We start from the raw sequence: 20,499 nt of genomic DNA, 5'->3' as shown, positions 1-20,499 counted from the left end.
GTCAGGAAAACACAGCCAGTGGTCACCGGCAAGAAGCAACAGAGAAATTTCCAGTTTTCCTGCATAGCAAGGTTTGCTGCATGGGTTTTAGCAGGCCAAGAAGCTGAAACTATAACATCAGCTGCAGTGGTGCATGGTTATTTGGACAGGAGTACTGCTCTGTTGGTATCACCTGCTCTAGGATAAAACTGGGGAGACTGAGGTTGGGGTACAGGGCTGAGGCAGGGCGTCAAGTGATGTAAGGACAGGGCTGTTGGGAGAGGGGCGAGGTGGAGCAGAGGCAGAGGTGGCAACTGAAATGGACAGTGCAGAAACCAGCGATGACCTCCACAGCTGGCTCTAGGCCAGACCAAACTGCTCTTGGTGCAGCCCTCGCTCCAGGCCCTCCGTGTATTTTTTCACTCATGCTGAAGCCCTAGAGTTTCAAGGTGAGTGTAGAGAGCAGCTCACTGACACCTTACAGTGAGCACAGAAGGGAAAGTCCAAGGTGGCCTGACAACTCCAGGCAGAGGGCTTTGAAAGCTCCCTGCCAGAAGCTGTTGGAGAGCAGGAGGAGCTGACTGCACACTCCAGGAGCTATGGGTCAGCCCTTTGGCAGATGAGGCTGGTCCTTCAACAGCAGGAGCTCCCTGGAGGTCTGGACCTCTTTCTTGTTGAGGTGAGTTAGGTGGCAAGGGCTCTCCAGCAGCATGCCCTTCTGGAGTGTGTTTGTTTTAGCTAGCCACTTGAATTCTTCTGGCTTTCCCAAGGCAATGCTGTATTCTCTTTTCTTCTCACTAACAATGTTATGCGTGGCTTCAGCTTTGGGTCTTCTTGCTTGGAAGTGAAGAATATTTTTTATCATGAGCACGCAAACAATGTGGTTTAGTTTCTCAAGATGCAGGGAAGGGGAGAGCCTAAAACTGGGATTATTTGAGCTTTTTAGCAGGAGAAGCCCATAGATAATTGAGCCCAGTCCTCTTCATTGTTCTTTTACAATTGGTTCTTGTTTTATTAGTGCACTGCTGAGTTTTTTCTTGAAAGAAGTTAGATTTGGATTCAGACTGATGACAGAGATGGGAAAGGATCTTTTATGATGTGTTACTTTAAAAAAAAAACTATCGCGCACAAGTTTTTGTTACAGGCAGCAGTTTCAGCACCATGAACTCCATCAGTCTTAAAGGCGTTGTTCTCTGGGTCTTGTCCCATTTTGAACTCTCTAACATGAACAAAATGGGACCTCTGCATAGTGTTTGGCAGGTCTTTTACAACTGCAAAGCTGCACTTAGCAAACAGAGGAACAGCTTTGTCTGTTTTAAAAATACACAGTAACATTGACAAACTGTCGTAGAATCGGAAGAATGTGTTGAAATGCAGTCAGAATGAAAAACATTCATCGTGGATTCTGGTCAAACCTATTTTATTATGTGTTCCTATTGAAATCTTCATAATAGATTTTTTTTTTTCTTGCTTGGAGAAGTCTTGGTCTGAAGTCATGCAGAAGGTGATTTTCAACCAGAATTTTACCCAGATGAGTTCAAATTCTAGTTAGCTTATCCAGACTAGCTTTACATTGGCCTGTTCTTAGTCATCAGTTGTTTTAGCCTGATTTTGGAAACAGGCCTTGACAATAGCCTGGAGCTCTGTGATATTGGGCAATCTGTTCTGGGAATGATTTCAGAACTTAGAGTAGGTGAAATAGCCCAGTACTGCAAAGCTCTGAGCATCTTCTAGGGGTGTAACAAGTCACCTCTGTTCCCTTTGCTTTTAGAGCAACTTGTGAGAAACTAATCACTTAAGAAACAAGATCATGCCTATATTTTAAAACAAAAAATGCATAAACTGCACCCACAAAATGTTCAGATAGAAGCACAGGGAAGAAACTGCATGTGCACAAAAATGCAGCTGCCCACACAGCATGGGGAGTGGCTTGCCAGTCCCCCATTTCCATGTGCAGTCTTATCTTTCACAAATGCTTTACAAACAAATTCACACTTTGTGGCATAATGGTCATAACTTAAAAAGTGGAGTTAAAAAATAGTATTATTTTTTATTTTAACTTATCTTTGTTGCCAAGCAGGACTTTTTAGAGTATCAAATGCTTGCTCGAAGATAGATTGTTCCTTTAAATATCTTTCTTGATATCCTTAGCCAGAAGACATTGGTCAAGCACCAATAGTTAATGCCCCAGAAGGTGGGAAAGTGGATTTAGAAGCCTTCAGCCAGTTTACAAAAATTATCACACCAGCGATTACAAGAGTGGTGGATTTTGCCAAAAAGTTGCCTATGTTTTGTGAGGTAAGAAAAATCCTTGCATCCCTCATTTACATAGCTGTGGTTATACTGTATTCAGAATACTGGCACTGAACTGTAACAGGTAGGACTTTACTTAAAAATCATAACACTTATAATTAAAAAAAAAAAAAATCAAAATAGATGGGATTAGAATCATCTGGATTTTTATGAATTTTCTTTCTCCTGTGATTACTGAAATCCTGATTTTGTTCATCTGGAAGTTGTCATGGTTCATTAGGGACCTGAATGTCTTTAGAGGTAGCCTTGTACAAAGCAAATGACCCAAAGGAAGCTGTCCAGAGGTATATTTGATACGTTTAATCAGATATTTTCACACACAATTCCCTCTGTGCTTTCCAGTTCCTTGGCAGGTTTAGTATTGTGGAGTTGGATCTACACAGTAACAAGTTCTTCAAATGCAGGAACGCACCCCTATCCAGGAATGGCACTTGCCTCATTGTATTCCCTAGGCATGTTTTTCCTAAACGAGGAGAGTGTGCATATGAGAATCAGTTAAAGTAATGGGGTGTCATTCCAGGTAGATAGTCACATGTAAAATATACTCTAAATAGACTCAAATAGACTTGGCTGCACATTAGGAATACAGAGGCCCTAGGCTGATCTCATTTACACTGAGGTATCATTTTTAATGAAGGACCAGATGTAATGGCTGATGATATTTTTTCCTAGATTAAAAAATGTTATCGTAACTGCAGCCTGAGTGTAACTAAAAGAATATTTCAGTTGTAATAGGTGTAATAATTTTGAGTGTTGCTAATCCCTTAGGATCCACAACCGTGAAAGTTTTAACATGGAAATATCCCCAGTCCAGCCACGGAAGGATGCCTGCCTGCTCTCCCACACTGCAGAAAAACACTTGACTCTGCTGGAGAATGACCATGCTGAAGGAGTTCATTGGGCTCCCTAACATGGGAACAGCTTTTCCCTCTAATAAGTGAACAGTCAGGAAAGAAACATCAGTTAAGGCAGCCATAGCATTTTACTCTTCCGTGGCTGGCAGCTTTTCTTTAAGGTCAGTCAAGGAGAGCTATTTATGTCAGCTAATGGTCTTTACCTCCTCTGGCACCTACAGAGTAAGAAGAGCTAAATATCAATGGTTGGCATAGTGTAAATAGCTCTCCCTGGCTAATCTTAGCATTAGCTCCATCAGCCAACAGAGCATGAAATAGTGGCCCAGCATTAAGATTTGAAAAAACAAGGAACGTATCCGTAGATCAGCAGGCCCCTGCAGCATTCAGTGTCTGAGGGGAACTGTCTCCTCTGATTTAGTGTTTGTTGGTTAGAAGTCGCACTGACGTAACAAGGTAGTCTTTTTAATTTAGGAAGCTTTGGCAGTCACACACAGACTGCAGTGCCCATCTGACATCTCCTACCCCTCCTGGCTACCGTGGGCCCACTTGTGTCAGAGCTGAGCAGGAAGCATGGCTGAAGGAGTCAAGGAGTAGCTGGGCATGAACTCTGTAGGTTACACAGTTCGGCTAGGACAGGCTTTGCTTACAGCTGAGCCACTCTGTAAACCTGACACCCATACACCCATATACAGCGAGGTTTGACAGCAGAGTGAGGGGCAACTCATGGTGAACACAAGGGGATAGGACAGCTGTCCTGAGCTGTCAAATAGTTGCTGCTATAGCATAAAGAAAATGACAAATGTTTGCTCCTTTTTGAAGGGGCACTGTCTTGTTGACTTTATTTCATACATTCATGTTTTTTAATCCATATCTTTTTCTTAGGAGGAATGCAGTATGGGCTATGGACTGGTTTATGAGAAAAAAAAAATCTCCTTTCTCTCATAGGATATACACAGCATTCAAGCATTATCTCCATTCTTAATTTCCACACGGGCATAGGCTGAGAGTGCTGTATATCTCCGTAAAGGAGACTGACTAAGCAGAACTTAATCAGTTTGATGTGAGTTCAGGTGTCATGGGCATCAGTGATTCCACGTTGATTAAGTCTGAGTACACAACCCTTCTAGGTAACTCAGCTCAGCTCAGCTCAGCTCCACACACTGCGTTACGTGTGAGTGATGGCTGCCAGGGTGTCCTGCTGGGGTGAACACCTCAGGATCCTGCCTTTTGCATTTTCTCCCTACAGTGAGAAAAGGAAAGGACAATGTGTGTCAGACATCGGTCACTTTTGTTTACCCCGCTCCTGGAGGGTGCTCTGGTTGCAGTGCTCAGTGATGGGTAGTATTAAAACTAGCGTAGTTGGGAGCACAACTGAAGTTCAGGCCTCCTGTCTTTGGTAAATGCTGCTATTGGTAATAAGACCTGAGGCAGAATGTCAGCCAAACAGGTATCTAATGTAGCCTTCAGAATTAGGAAATAAATGATGGATGGGCAAAGTCAGATCACCTCTACAACAAATAATTTTTAAGAAGGTTCATGTAGGAAGAGAAGTTCTCTTTGGTTTAATGGCTCACTACTAAAACAGCTGAAGTGTCAAGTAATATCTTCCCTACTAGTGTCTGTCTGGTTTTCTTCCCCCATTCTTCATTCTCCTCCTTAGGTTTTTTTCTTCATTTCTCTTTGATTCATCTCCCTTCCTTTCTCTCATGTCTGTTTTTCTCTGCAGTTACCTTTTCTTATATCTCTCATGGTTACTCACTTTTTTCTTTTCTTTTTTTTTAATTTCTTACTCTTTTCTTTTCCCTACTTTGGCCTCAGCAGCCAAGCAGCGGTGGTGTCGTTGGGTAACAAGACTGCCCCTGTGTCTGTGCAGCCTTCCACACACTACCGCTGAGCTGAGTGTGATCCTCAGACAAAGTGATTGCCCTGAACAGGATGAGTCATTTTTCTTATATATCAAGCACTTTACACCTGAAGTTGCCATTGCTGGAAAAATAGCTGCATGATTCAACGACTTTTCTGACTGTGGCTGGCTTTGTGCTTTAAACTCTTCTCTAACAAGCAGCTGCTTTCCTCTTGTGTTAGATAACTGTCTGGCATCCACTCTCCATGGTTTTACACCAAATAAATGCAATTGCTTTGTGAGTGCACAGTTGCCACATAAACTTACAGTGTTTTGTGGTTTGTTTTGTTGAGTGTTTTTTTTTTTTTTTCATCTTGAATTGAAATTCAGGTAAATATAACTTGATATGAATCAGAAACAAAAGAATGTTTGCCTTCTTTCAATCCAAGTAGATACAAGTCACTTTTTCACGTGTGACTCTTTGCTGTTCATTTAGTGACAATCTCAAAATAGCCTTGTTTTTGTTTTGTTTTTTACTATTTTTGCTATTATTGGACTACCTATCTAAACATGAAGACATGCTTCACAGAACGCATTCTCCTAATGTGTCAACAACCTGGTAATACTTTATAAAAACAGAACCTACCTCTGCCAGTTTGGACACCTTACTGTTTTTTAAGATACGGAAGAGACAAGTCTTGCCACATGCCCTGAAGATCACAGCTTATGCACCAGCATAAAAGCTGGACCCATGCCATAGATTTTTTTGTCTGTCCAGCAATAATATGGGGAGCCTAGGGAGGTCAGCCTTACTAGGATAAATATAGCTTGATAACTTGCATTGTTTGAAATGGACAGAGAATTCATAGCACATGCCTCACTGACTGAGATACCTCTTGTAGATTTAAAAATATATATATTTCATTCTGTTTATTTACAAAGCAGCCCACTCTTCTGGACCCTCCCAAACATCTTCCACTCTGGTCAGGTGAGAAATCAGCATGGCTGGCAGTGAGTTTGACTGGGCCTTTACCAGCCCCAATTATAGGTCATTCTGTTAGGCCAAGTTATCAGCTGGGGGAGCTCAGGAGTGGCAGAGAGGAACCTCTCAGACTAAACCTTCTTAATGTTTTTTGGACTTAATTTTATAACATTCTTACAAACTAAGAGGTCTCATGGCAAGGAGTACTTCTGAAAGTTAGGTCACTTTACCTGAGTATCTGCACCGATTTGGTTTGCTGTGAGTATCTTGCCAAGGTCCACTTCCCTATCACTGTGTTATCACTAGATTTCCTAAGGGTACGTGAGGGTGTTAACCTGCCAGGAGTTTCTGAAAGCAGGAATGAGAGTCTTGGAGTTTTAAGAGGTGTTCTCGAACTAGCTGGTCAGCAGCACGTTTGTAGGGAGACTGCTGTATGCACAGTAGTGCCCTGGGATGTTAAATGTGGATTCATGGTCAAGAATTTGCTGTAGTTGTAAATCAGTTTGGTTTGAAAAACACATATTTTTCTTTACCATTTATGATTTCTGCAGCTGCCATGTGAAGACCAGATCATCCTTCTGAAAGGCTGCTGTATGGAGATAATGTCCCTCCGAGCAGCAGTTCGCTATGACCCCGAGAGTGAGACTTTAACGCTAAATGGGGAGATGGCGGTGACGAGGGGCCAGCTGAAAAATGGGGGTCTTGGCGTAGTGTCTGATGCCATTTTTGACCTGGGCATGTCTCTTTCTTCATTTAACCTGGATGACACCGAGGTTGCCCTTCTTCAGGCTGTTCTGCTCATGTCGTCAGGTGAGAACAGAAATATATTGGGGGCCCAATCATTCTGAAACTCTTTAGTCTTTGTCACAAGTCTCTCTTTAAAGAAATGGGGCATGTTAGATCTTGTAGTGCTGATCAGAGTAATATAGGTAAAATTCTTTCCCAAAATACTGATGCATTTTAAAATCAGTTTCGTGAGCACGAGGAAAAAAGGGTATTCAGAGAGACAGGCATAGAAGTGGCTTTGGTGACACATCTAGCTTGGTTTAGTGACTTAACGGGGAAGCAGGAGTGATCATCAGAAAGATCTGGTTCTGAGCCAGTTTGCCTTGACTAGAAAACTGCTAATTTAGCAACACTTGTCCTTACAGTAAGATCTCTGTCCCCATAAGTACTGTCATGCACTAGGTGAGAAGTACAGTTAATATGCATTTCCAACAGTCTCACACGCTTAGTTTGACCTTTGTTTTTTCCTACTTAACAGCACCCCCGCTTGCTAACTGGCATTTGAGAGCTGTGTTGATTCCCTGCACTGGGACTGTTTTAGCTGGTCTCTTGGTGACGTGATACACAAGCAGCATAGACCGTTTCGTATGATTTCCAAAGAGTTTCTTTCCTTCTCAGATCAAATATGTTTTCAAATATGCTTCCCCTGACTGTGCCAGCCCAAAGAGGAAATTCCATTCTTGGGTAGTGGCAGATTTGGCAAGGTTTTGTTTTAAGACCACTTTGAAGACTGGACACTGAGTAATAGTACACAGACAGCGATTAACGAGAATTAACTTTGTCTTCAAAACAGAAGGGTTTCCACATTCATCACAACACAGCACTTGACATTCCCAATCAAAACATTTTGATTTCTTTCTAGTTCCCTACACAGTGATACACAAACGGAGTTTCAGAAGGCAGTTCAGAAGACCTGCTTGCCTAGAACTGTCTCCTGAAAGGTGACCTGTGAAAGGAACTTTTCCAGCACTCACATGGGAGCTGATTCAAACATTCTGCCAAACTTTTGGCATTTATTGTTCTGCGGTGCTCCATAACAGTTTCCTTTGCAGCTCACTTGTGGATCAAAGATTGATCAAAGCCTTGCAGGCTGTAGTGAAACAGATGGGAAAGAACTGTAATTCAGATATCTGACAAGGAAATATTTTGGTTATTAGTTGTTTTACAGTAAGATATATATAGAAGCCTTGTCTGAGATCAAGGATATGCTGCTCCAGTCTCTGCAAGGAAACACTTCCCAAACAGCTATTTACAAGAAGATGGGCTAAATAGACAAAGGATGAAGAAAGGAAGGATTATCTCCTTGTTCTATCAAGGGTAGTACTGGGGCACATGTAAATGAGATGCCCAGGGTCAAAGAAGTTGTTGTGTCAGAGCAGATGTCCTTGGCCTCCATCTTTTCTTTTCTTATGAGAGAATCTTCCTATTTTGCCTAATTTGTGATCAATAATTCCTTAAAGTAAACGAGTTTTAATGATAATTCTGTTTCTTTGTATCTGCAGATCGCCCAGGCCTTGTTTGTGTCGAGAGGATAGAAAAGTGTCAAGAGGGTTTCCTCCTGGCATTTGAACACTACATTAATTACAGAAAACATCATGTTGCACACTTTTGGCCAAAACTGCTGATGAAAGTGACAGATCTGCGAATGATTGGAGCCTGCCATGCCAGCCGCTTCCTGCACATGAAGGTGGAGTGCCCCACAGAACTCTTCCCTCCGTTGTTCCTGGAGGTGTTTGAGGATTAGAGAGACTGGAGCAGTCCTCCGCACCCCTGTCACACTACTGGCTGTCATTTCATTCCATTGCCCAGCTCTTCTCACCCTTGTTTGTTCTTCTTTTGTTCTCTTCTGATTCTTGAGGCGGGGTTGGGTTTTTGTTTGTTTTTGTTTATTTGGGGTTGCTGGGGGCAGTTGCATACACATGGATGAAAACGTCCCTTTAATGCAGGTACTTGTGACTATTGCAATTTGTTCTTCGGTCCTTTGATGTGAACGCTTTGACAGCTTAACAGTGAAAATACAAACAGACCAGTCTCATTCACCAGCACTTGCGTGGTCACCAGCTCACATGCATCATTGCTTGGAAGTTATGGGAGATTAATTGAAGTGGCAGAAAATAAATTGGCCTCCAAGTTAAAACAGCTATTGTTAATTTGATCCTGGCAATTCTGTCTAGTATTACCTCACTTTGCAGGGTGCAAGTGACGATTTAATGCAATGAAATGTCCAGTCTTCATGGTTGTTTCTATTGTGACAATTACCATTATGATCTAGGATCTTCATCACCATTATGATCCCATCATTATCTGAGGATTGTTCCAATGGATGCAGTAAAACCATGCCCCATAAATCAAGTATCTAGAAAATGCAGAGTGGTAAAAGGGACTGATTTATTTTTTTCCACGTGTATAAGAAAGTAAGATCCTTCAGTTCTTACTGTGTTCAAACTCCAGATAACTTCACTGGGAGGTCTGTTTGAGTAAGGAGGGAAATTCAGTCCTCTGAGATGCTTCTTCCTGAGAGTGGAGTGATTTGCTTGTGCTGAGGTGTGTGGATAATTCAGCGCTCAGAAGGAGTAGGCTGTTTGTCAGGATAGCAGGATTTCCTCAGAATTATTCAGGGATGTGAGTGATCACAGAATGATGACAAGGAGAATGAAACATATGGGATGACCATCAGATGGAACAAAAACCAGTTGTGTTATTAATAACACTCGAAACTGTACAGCTTTATCCCAGTAATACAAATAGCATTGCTTGGCAGTAATCTTTTGTTTTATATATATATATAAAGTTTATATGCGCGTATATATATATAATTTTATATATATATAATTACAAATCTTCAGCAGATGTCTTAAACATTTTTCCATATTTTTGTTCTTTTTCTCTCTCTCTCTCTCTCCTTCTTTCACTCTCTCTTGTGTGTGTGTATGTTTATGTGTGTTGATCAGCTGGGTTCTCCCTCCTCGGTGTGTGTATGTGTTTTGTTCAGCTAGTTTCTCACTTGATTCCTTCAAATAATTTATTTCCACTAACTGCACTAGCAGGAACTGAACTGAGCAAAGACAGGGTGTCCTGCTGCCAAAATCTGCAAGCCAGTATTCACAATACTGGAATGTTTGGAGGCCTGTAATGTGGGCATTATAGGTAGAGGTTCCGTTCTGTCATCCATCTCTTTTCAGGGGCTTTGTCCCTGGATTTTAAAAACTTGATATTAAAACATTCTCTGAATTTGTATGATACATCAAAAGCATTCTTCTGTTCTTCCTGGGAACTCAGAGACTTAGTTCATCTATTTCGCACTTCCTCATATCCCACATTCTTTTGTGTTGTGCATTCATTTGTACCAGTTTCTGTCTCTGCTATTTATTGATATATTTGCCTGGCGAGTCAATGGGCATTGTTAGGGTGGTTGTGTTGGCTTTCAAAGCTCATGGCCCATATCTAAACCAATACGTTACACATTTATCCCCTCATGAGACCATGTTACTCAGGAAAATTTTATCTTACAGGTGGAACACAGAATATATGTGCCAGAGGTTAAACTATTTTCACCTCTGTTTCCCTCTATCGCTGATAAAGTGTTTGGAGTGCTATTGGCTCTTCTTTCAGGGTTGTGGAATCTTGTTCTCCCTGTTCTTTGATATCATATGCACCTGTAGTGAGTTGTGAGCATTGATGTTATTCCTTACAGGTTGTGCACGTAATTTCATGAGAATATAAAACACAATGGCGTGCTCAGGGCTTTTTGCAGGTAGCAAGTAGGCAGGCCATTGGAAATTAGTCTTTAAATGCTTGCTGGAGTTGAAGAACCTCTGTCATGAGCTGTTTGCTCCATCTCAAAATGTGTGCTAACACCATTCTCTACCCAAATTCCTGGTAGAGTGCTATGTCTTGGAGACAAGGAGCTGGAAACTCTCCTGCTTTTTGGAACAAGAGACCAGACAACTTGATGACCTTGCTTGTATTTGGTTCTGCAATCTCAGATGGGCAGCATTTGCAGTCAGTGAAGAGTATTAGATACCTGATTTGGGGTTGGCTTGATAGGGCACTGATAGTATATTGGAAGAGCACAAAACCAGCCAATCCATTACTGGCATCTATACCCCAAATGGCTCTCAAAAATGAGTCTCAAAAGTGTGTCTTTTGGAGTTCTGTACTGCCAGAGCATGGAGTTCCTTCTGAAGCCTGTCTGAGTATCTCACCTAATAGCTAAATGTGAGCTTGAGTTGGTGTACAAGTTTTTGACTGTGCTGCAGATGAGACCAGAGAAAAAATGTCATTTTCTCCTGGTCATTCACGGTGACCTCACTACTAGCCTTTTTTTCCTTGAGCTTCAGTTCCTAGAGTCACATTGCTACTTGAGAGATTCAGTCTCTCATTAAGATCAAGAATTCTCATCCTTTGGGTTATAAAGAAAATCAGTAGCCTAAATTGGAAGTCACTACCCAAAAGTGACTTCTCGTCACTTTTGTAACAACTGAGGCCACCACTACTGGCCTTTGAACACTTGGGAGTGTCAGGACTGCATTAATCAAAAAATAAAAAAAGGTCACATATTAGAAGAAATGTGAGAGTTACTGGATTGACATGGGGAAACAGCGAGAGATGAAGGAACTTGCAACACCCTGGACGGAGCTGCAGTTTGAGGCAGTGCTGAGAATTAATGCTTTGCACACAGGCTGCTGTAAAAATAATTGCTCATACAGGAACTTATCTCCAAAGGTGACCAAAGCAAATTACAAAGTTTTAAAACACAGCCTGTATAAATGGATGTCTGAATTCAAGCATGTAAGCTGCATTTAGGCATCCAAGCTAATGGCCTAACTTCCCAAGATGCAGATGCAGCTTGGGGTTGTGCTTAATCAGGGTTCAGAAAACCAGACCTCCTTTCTTAGGTGATTGGAGATGGGCCGAAGTGCCTAATATTAGGCGACCAACTTTGAATAGTTCAGCAGTGCTTTAAGCAGTAAGGACATATGTCGACATACTTTTCTAGCTTTTTAGATTACATTGGAATCTGGCTCTGATTAACAGGGGGATTAGTAATATTCCTCAATTGAAAACTAAGACCTAGCTCTTAGTCTGACAGATTTGATGTCCTGACATCTAATGGCCTCTGATCTCCTACCAGTCTTATTTGTGTGTCTTCAGTGACTTCTTTAGTCTGACTCCTGATCTACATGATCATGAGAGCAAAAATAAAACCCATGAGGATGCTCTTGCAGACTCGTACTAGTGGATTTGACCTCAGTCCTGCAATGACTTACCTGCTTCTATATAGCAGTGGTCTCAGGCCACTGTAGAATTGAGCCACTGGATTTACCACCTGTGTGGCAGACATCAGTACTGCAGATACAGTCAGCAGCGTTTGTAGGACCTGGCCTTTTGAGGGAAACAACAGACGGGCACTTTACAGTGCAGTCCAGCATCTTGTTTCTGACGGTGCCACACAACCCTCATTTTTGCTTTGTGGTCTATGTGGGGTTGTTGCATAGAAGATTCTTCCTCTCGAACCTGATGGCCATCCTTCATGGTTTTGCCCTGGGTAACACGTGCATTTAGATGCCCATTTCATGTGTAATCTCAGTTAAGTTATGATATTTATAATGACACATATAGTGCGTGATAATGATTTTTGTTTACATTCTGCCAAAATGTAGGTGTTAGAGTTAGACCTCTGAGGCCCAAAACCATCCTTGAGCAAAGTGCTTGCTTCTTCAGAGGCAGGCATCAGAAAGAGAAAAAAAAATTGTCCAGAAAGACCATTTGTGTCCGAAATCTGCCAAGACAGGGCTGTTGATCACAAGCAGAGCATGTCATCGCTAGTGATGTATTTTTATGCTATGGAACTCTAACCTGTATATGTCATATTGACTTTTTGCTGCATGAATCATAAATTATAAAAATCAGTCTTACAGTTTTGAGATGTAGCCAGCATTCCTAAGGCTAAACCTTTTTCATTGACAGAATCGAAATCCACAACCAAGGAATATATTCCTCTCACTGTGAGAGCAATTGAAAGTGTTCAACATTTATCTTTTCACAAAGGAAGAGGCAACAGGACCTCTTAATGTGTCTTGTTATTGTGATCATCTGGAAATGATTGCCAGACGTTTCCTTTTGATATAGCAATGAAGTGATCCGTATTTAAATTTTATAGAGAGAAACTTTATTCTAGTGTGATAGAGATTTATTTTCCACTTAAAGATTCAAAACAGTGTGAGCACATTTTTTTACTATGGTATATTTTTGCTTTAAAATTAAAAACAACAAAAAAAAAAAGGTTTGGCCTTATCACAAAGTTTTAGTGTGTCGTATAGATGTTAGCAAATGCAAAGAGTATGCATTATTTGTGTGTATCCACATTGACTGATGTCGCCTTCGAAAAGCAATATTGTGCAGGTAATAAGTTGTTTGTGACTGTCCATTGCACAGTTTACCTTCTTTAAAAGCTAACCTTGTTTATGCACAAGACAATCAAATGTAAATCTACATCAGCACCCAGGTGTAGATTAAATTTATGTAAATTACTGAGCACAATGTAAAACATTAAAAGACACTTTATTTAATTACACATTTAATGTTGGTAAAGATAGTATCAGGGCATGAACTAGCTGACATACTGTAATTTCTTTTTCTCTTTTCCTACTTCCTTAGCGCTCTTCAGTTTTAGTTTGCTCATAAATACATCAAATTAGTCATTCATCTTTTTTTTTTTTTTTTTTTTTTTTGAAGAGAAGGGTGGTTTGGGTTGTTTATTTGTTTTTATAAAGTTAGTTGGGAGGATTTCTTACTTTGTCTACGAGGTTTGTGGGTTTTGCTTATTTGGTTTATTTTTTTTATATCAGTTTCGTGCCCTGAGGGTAAGGCAAACATTACACAGTACAGTAAAAAACAAAATACCTTGGATGATGTATTTTTTTGCAAACAGTGTTAAGAGTTATGCTAGATTGGTAATATTTTTTCAGCCTAAAATATATTAAAAAAAAAATCTGTGATCACAAATGTTTTAAACTATCTAAAGAGAAAATTTGTATATTTGGGGGAAGAAAATAATTTTTACATAGCTTTTGTATGCAGATATTAAAATGTAATTATGAATATAGTGGGCATAGATAACTGTGTAAGCTTGAATTCTAAAAAAGAAAAAGCTTATAACCGAACGGTGGTCCTGGTCTCTCTTTCTCTTTGTCCCAGGCTGTTAGTCAGTTGTCACACACTTCCAAGCTGCTGGCATGGGAGGAGTAGGGCACAGAGCAAAGTGTGGTGTTGTCACTAATCCGTTCACGTTTCTCTCCTTCTGCATCCCTTTCATCACCTATCTGCTCTCTTATCTCCTCCCTTGGGCACCCAGCCAATAACTTTCACTTCCCTGCTCTTTACATCAGCCAAACGTAACTCCCTGTGGAGAACTGACTCTTGATTTATGTCTCACCAATTACAGATGCTAAGGGAACGTCCTTTCTGTCCATGTTCCCAATCTAGACAGGGCTTCTGTGACATAAGTGGTAGGCTCCCTGACTCCTCACGCCTTCCATACCTCAGTCAGTTGCTACCTGTGGAGAAGACCTCCTCGTTCAGATGTCCTGTCTTCCCTCATACTCCTTTACAGTGTTGATTTCTCCTCCCCTTCTTGCCCCCCTTGGCAAGAGGAGCAAGACCTAGGCCCAGGCCCAGGTGGTTTCTTGGCCTGTCCCAAACGCAACTGCTTCACCGTGACTTTGTGGACTGGCTGCCTGTTCATGCTCATGGTGTCCTTCCAAGCATGGTGCCAAGCTCCCTGCCCTTCCCCTGTGCCAGGCTTCGTGTCCCCGAGGGCTTCTTCCCATGCTGCCCATGGGAGTGGGACCTGGCTACAAAGGCAGAGGCTCCATCCGAAGAACATGGGGGAAGGCAACGAATCCATGCTGCTCTCCCTTAAATTACATCCCTCAAAGCACTTCGCTTCAGGCAGCTGAGCATGGAAGTGGTGCCAAAGCCCCAGGCCGGGCTGTGCTGGAATTGGCCCCTGTGGCAGCTGTGGGCCCAGCTCTGGCGTGAAGGACTGGTTTGCTGTGTGACAGCTTGAGGTGAAGAGATAACTGTGCTCCCACAGACCTCAGTGTGCTGGCTGTGATCTTCTCAGCCTTCGCTGTTCGTACTGCTGGGGAAGGCTATGCTTTTCCAAAAGTGGTGTGAGGTCTGTGGAGAGGAGCAGAAGCCCATCAGCTGTGTGTATTTGCTTTGGTGTACATACATCACTGCAGAGGAGGCAACAAAAAATGGTCACTTCTCACACCCGAGCAGTGGGCACTACCAGAATGAGTGTGGCTGGAGGAGTCTGATGTGAGCTGCCCTGTGCATCCTGAGCCTCTTGCTCGATGCACAGTTGCACCTTGTTCTTCCTCATGGCAGCAATGGGTGAGGGTGTTCTCCCCCTAAAAACTGAGCCACATCTCGAGGATTTTCCTAGTGTGGCCATACAAGTCTAACATTAAACACCCGTGTATTACACTCGTAATACTCGCACTGTGGTATTCCTAATAACATTAATGATTTTGAAATAAGAATGTTCATAGTAAGAGACAGCGCCTTTGAAATAAGTAAAGGATAGGTACAAAAGTCCCTCTACTGTATTTATCCTATTGCACCACTTCTTTACTGTTTACCAGGTCAAAACTCCTTTCCATACTGGATCACAGAGCATCTTTGTCTCCTCTCTCATGTCTATTCCTGGGGGAAGCAGTAGCCCTGCAGGTACTGAGAAAGGCACAAAGAAAGATGTGCCAGAAAACAGATTACCAATTTCCTGTGTCAAGGAGCAGATTTCAGGAATTCAAAAAAAAGAAAAGAAAAAAAAAAAAAAAAAAAAAAAAAAAAAAAAAAACACGAAAGAAGGAGCCTCTTTGAATCATCTATGAGAGCTTTGAGACTTCTGAGGTCAAGCAATGCTGAAAGACTCATGGGATGCCTGACTCAGAGGTCCCACAGGGAAAAAAGGGGCTCGTGGATAACCCTGATCTTGGGGTTCTTTGGAAAATCACAGACCTGTAAAGGTGATACAAGTTCAGCACCTGCTGTACAGAACCAGGATGGCCTTTTACAGGGAAATTGAGACAGCATATAGTGTGTTTTGTTTGGAAAATGCAGTTTAAAAAACAGAAAGGGACTTAAGCAAAAGCCACAAATGAGTCATTTCCCAAATGCCAGTGGAATTTGAATTTGCAAGAGGCAGTGTGAGTGGATGTGGCAGAACACATAGCTTAGAGCGGTGTCATTCTGTGCAGAAATTTCTATTTGCAAGAAGTAAAGATCAGTTTTGCAAAATCCACAGAAAAGCAGTGTATAAAGGGAAAAAAGGTATGTATGATCCATGTAGCTGCAAGTTCTTTGATATCTCCCTGCTCAGAGGTAGCAGCAAAAAGGGGGAGAAGTTGTCTTTGCTGGAATAACTATGCAGGCAAAAAGCTTCACTGACTGATGCAGTGTTAACATGGAAATGAGAAATTGTGCATACATAAATGTGTGTCTAAAGTTGCAGAAGGAGTTGTCTAAGGCTGAAAATACATTCCAAATGAAATCTGAGAGACAAACTCTCCACTCTAAGGCGCAGGAGAACAGGAAAATAAAATGAAAAAAGGAGCCCAAGATCTGGATAAACTACACCAATACAGCAATATCTGAGGCTGTGACAAGTCCTGGCAAGAAGATAAAGATCTGAAAAAAAATGGAGACTGATGAAAGAAAAGAAGAGGAAACAGCACTAATAGGAGAACACAAAGATCAGACAAAATGCGTGCCCAGGGGTGAACAATTCAACACACACAGGGAACTCACGTGGTCTGAGCAACCCATTTGCTCAAGATGGAAACACGTGTGCTGGCTGTAGGCTATCACTCTGTCTCTGCAGAATTTGGGAAACACAAAGGGCAAGGTAAGCTAGGCTTGTCCCTCGGATCAGTAAGGTGCAAGAGAGCAGCTGTGACAAGCGCAGGTGATGGGCTCTGCACTCTGTCAGTGAGCATGGCTGCAAGCATGTGTTGCATCAGGGGACCTGTGGTGAGCAGTGGTGCCAAAACTGCTGGGAAGGGAGGGAGATAGGCTGAAGGGGCCAACCTCCCCTCCTGGGTTGTGCCACTTCATTACAGGTGAGCATCCTCCAGGCCAGGACCCTCACTTGTGCAGGGTGAAGAGTGCCAAGTTCCCAGGTAGGCTCCTTAGAGCAAAAGGTGGGGAAAGATTGCTGGGTGTCAGCGGGCAGATCTTGTGCACCCTGAAGTCCGAGCTATAGCTGAAGGCATGAGGTGAGACCCAGGCTGTGGTCATGGTGAAGTTGTTCCTTGTTCCTGTGGTATGCAGGAGAGATCACCGATCCTGCCACTTGCACTAACTGCAGAAGAAAGTCTTCTGTGGCTGTGATGCAGAAACGTGTTCCATCGCTGGAAAGCAGTACGTTTTGGCCAAGCCCTAAAATGTTTGTGTTGCCAGGGGTTCCCTTTACTTCTGGCCTGGCTGGTATGGGAATAACCACCCTTTCAGAGACCTTGAGGAGGCTGACAGACACCCTCTGCCAGTGTCTCCCCCTTCCTTCCTCACCCCTTGCCAACAGCAGGGAAAGGCTTTGGCTTGGCACTCTCCTCCTCCATCCCCTTGGTCCCCTCTAAATTAGGATGAGGCAGCCACTAATGCTGGAGGGTTTGCTATGTCTCCCTGTCTCTCAGTGGGGCTCTGTCCTCTGACCCGTTCCTGCTGACCACAAACCACAACCTGTTGCTTTCTCCACACTTTCCTTTTGAGATCCATTTGCTGGAGAGATGGCTCCAGGTGGAGGTCCTGGCTGGCCTAGTGCTGGCCTGGGCCAGCTGGCCTACCCCTTGGGTGAGCCCTGCCCTGTGCGCAGCCATGAGGCTGGCTCTCAGACCAAGTCTCCTGGGTGCTAACCTCAACCTGAGCAGGACTGTGCAGGACCTGAACCTCAACAACCCCTTCAGACAAGAAAGACCATGACAGAAAAGGCAGCCTGCAGAGCAGAGGGGCATTTGTCTCATCTGTCACTTCCTGGTGGGCAAGAAGTGAAGCAACATGATTTCAGCTGGCATTTGAGTTGTACATATCAGTGTTAAACAGCCCTGTCCTAGTCACACACAGCAAGAGGGACCTCTGCTAACCACGAGGGAATGAACTGCCCTGGCTGAGCTCCAGGAGCCTGGTTTCAGGCACCGCAGTGGCTGATGGTGTGCTGCAGGCTCCTGCTGTGACTGCCAAGTGTCATTTTCTTGTCTCCATTGTGCCCAAGTTGTCTCCTAAATGTAAAAGTTGGCAGTGGAAGTGCCAATCACTGCTCTGTAGTGGCATTTGAGGCAAGTGGGAAGACGCCCGTGGTCCCCAGAAGGTGTTTGTGAGCAATCTCGCCATGGTCAGATCCAGAGGCATGGGGAGGCTGGTGCCATCACTTCACTGCAAAGTGTTAAATCTTTCACCACACTCAGAATGACTTTGGTAGCCCCAGCTGAAGCCTGGTGTGTTATTTTTTTCCGCACGTCTGGGCACTTCCTCCATGTTTACCACATCTCCCTCACCAAACACCTTCTGGCCAGGAGGCTATGCATCGCTAACACACTGCTGAGATCTCCAAGGCTCCAAAAGCACCATCACTCTCCTGCTAGTGCCCACACAGACACAGCCTGACCCCAGGGCACAGCTGGTACCTGGCTCAGCAGCTGGGGCCCTGGTGAAAGCTGTGGTTACTCCCAAAGTCAGCACAGGCACTGCCTGTAGCAAGGGAGGACCAGCAGCACGTAAGTGGCCAGGCTGGGCCTGCCTCGAGCACGGTTTGGCTGTGCTGTGCTGATGGGTAAGGAAGGGGCCATTTGCTCCACATATTCCTTGAGGAGTGGGGGATGTGAGGCACACAGCAGAGGCTGAGCCCCTTGGAGGGGATTTCTGGATGCCAGTGAAGCTGCCACAATGCCCAGAAGCTTTTACCTTCTCCTGGCAGATGGAGAGTGGCTCTGAACTAGCACGGCCCCAGCAGTGCAGTGCTGACTCAGGCTAACCAAGGCTCTGGCTTGTTCGTGGCTTTGCTGTGGGTCTAAGAAAAGCCAGGGCATGCCCTGCTGTGGGAAGGAAATGCCAACCACAAGCTGCTTGGCCAAACAGAGAGCAGAGGGACACAGCGGGCAGCTAATGAGTGTTGTGCTGCTCCTTGCCAAGAAGCTGTGCTGGCTCCTCACTCCCAGCCAGGCGTGAGGGCTGAAATCCCAGGCTACGGAAGGAGGAGCTCAACAGAGGTGTCCCAGCTGTCCTTGCTGGAGGCACAGAAAGAGGGAACGGGGACAGCCACCAGCTCCAAGGGGTATCTAAGGATGACAGAAAATATATGTACACCCTCTTGCTAGATATCTGAGGCAGCGACAACCATAAACATCTGCCTGCAGGAGATGGGTGGTGATGACAGAGACACATCTGCTGCCTTGGAATCCTGTGCCTAAAGTTGAGGTGCAAAGTATTTTTTGTCAGCAGTCTGCAGTACTAAAATGGGTGTCAGGTTGTTATAAAAAAGCCTGCATCCACTTGTCTGTGCTCCTCAGAAGTATCGTGTCACCAGAGTTTGCAAGGTGGCAGTATTGTTTCCAAGGCCCTCAGAGGGAATGTTGAAGTCTAAAGGAAGAAGCTGTTCTGGCAGAGGTTGAGGTCTCTGAGCTGCCTGCAGACTCTGTGCGCAACAGCTTTGCATTGAGCACAGGGCTTAAAACTCAAATGGGACTGATCCATCACTGCAAAAGCCTATGCTGCAGGTTAGTTGAGGATTCTTCTATTGGCTTCTGAATATAAGTTCTGGGGCTGGCTGCTCTTTTCAGGTGCCAAAGACCTCTCTGGGTCCTGGGCTGACCTGCAATGAAAGCAAGCAAATCCTGGGCTGGGAATGTCCACGTGAAGTCACCACAAGAAGCCACCCCATGCCCTGGGCAACAGCTGGCGATCCGGGGGCCTTTAGAGGTGCCCTTTGGCAGGGCACAGGAGTTTGGCTGCTGAGCTGGGCTTGGAGCAGAAAGGGCACACAGAGACCACTGGGGCTACTGGCGTGGGATTCCTCTCAATCACATTTGTATTTAAAGTTTTAAAAAGGAAATTAAGTCATCATCCAACATTAATTATACCTTGTCACATTTCTAGCTTTGCTGATCTGATTTGCCTCTAGCCTTGGCTTCAGACAGTTGAACGCACCTACACACTCCATTTTTCCCACACATGTTTTTTCCTGAACTGGGGCTGATGACAGTCAGTGTTTCAACTCCAAAACAAAGCTAACAATCTCTTTCTCTCTCTCTCTCTCTCTTTTTTTTTTTTTTTTTTTTTTTTTTTTTTTTTTTTTTTTTTTTCCTTAATGGTGGGAAAGAAGGCAGTCATGAGGATCTCAAGAAACACCAAGACAGGACTGGTTTCTAGGACAGGGCAAGCAGCTGGACAAATCAGCCAAGTTTCAGAGTCACTTCCACAAGCTGCAAGGCTGCACTTTTACCCCTCCCCAGTAATATTTTCATTTTTATCAATCAAGTAATGATTTCTTTTTAATTATTATTATTTTTTCTTTCTCTGGACTTCAGAAGAGACTCAGAAGATGTTTGACTTCCACTGGGGAGCCCCTCTCCTCTGCTGGATGTTGTGGTGTGCCTACTGCAGATGAAGCCCTCTCCTGCTTGGTGTACATTTTAAGCACGGAGGTTGCTCAGTTACAGGGAACGCTTGTCTGTACCAAC

At 43.6% G+C, this 20,499-nt stretch overlaps 1 protein-coding gene across 21 annotated transcripts in view; it reads left to right on the top strand.

Moving 5' to 3' along the window:
* Positions 1–13,923, top strand: part of THRB (thyroid hormone receptor beta) — a 166,632-nt gene extending 152,709 nt beyond the window's left edge. For 20 of the 21 annotated variants that reach the window (XM_084511765.1, XM_084511764.1, XM_084511762.1 and 17 more), the window contains 3 exons: positions 2,131–2,277; positions 6,523–6,781; positions 8,260–13,923. In XM_084511765.1, the coding sequence (XP_084367891.1) occupies positions 2,131–2,277; positions 6,523–6,781; positions 8,260–8,501 (648 nt within the window). In that variant the 3' untranslated portion in view covers positions 8,502–13,923. The remainder of the gene's footprint in view (positions 1–2,130; positions 2,278–6,522; positions 6,782–8,259) is intronic. The other variant, XM_084511775.1, reaches the window with a different exon arrangement.
* The last annotated feature ends 6,576 nt before the right edge of the window (positions 13,924–20,499 follow it).

The sequence above is a fragment of the Aythya ferina genome, assembly GCF_964211825.1.
Source record: "Aythya ferina genome assembly, chromosome: 2".
NCBI classification, from domain to species: domain Eukaryota; kingdom Metazoa; phylum Chordata; class Aves; order Anseriformes; family Anatidae; genus Aythya; species Aythya ferina.
This window is presented reverse-complemented; position numbering and strand designations above follow the sequence as displayed.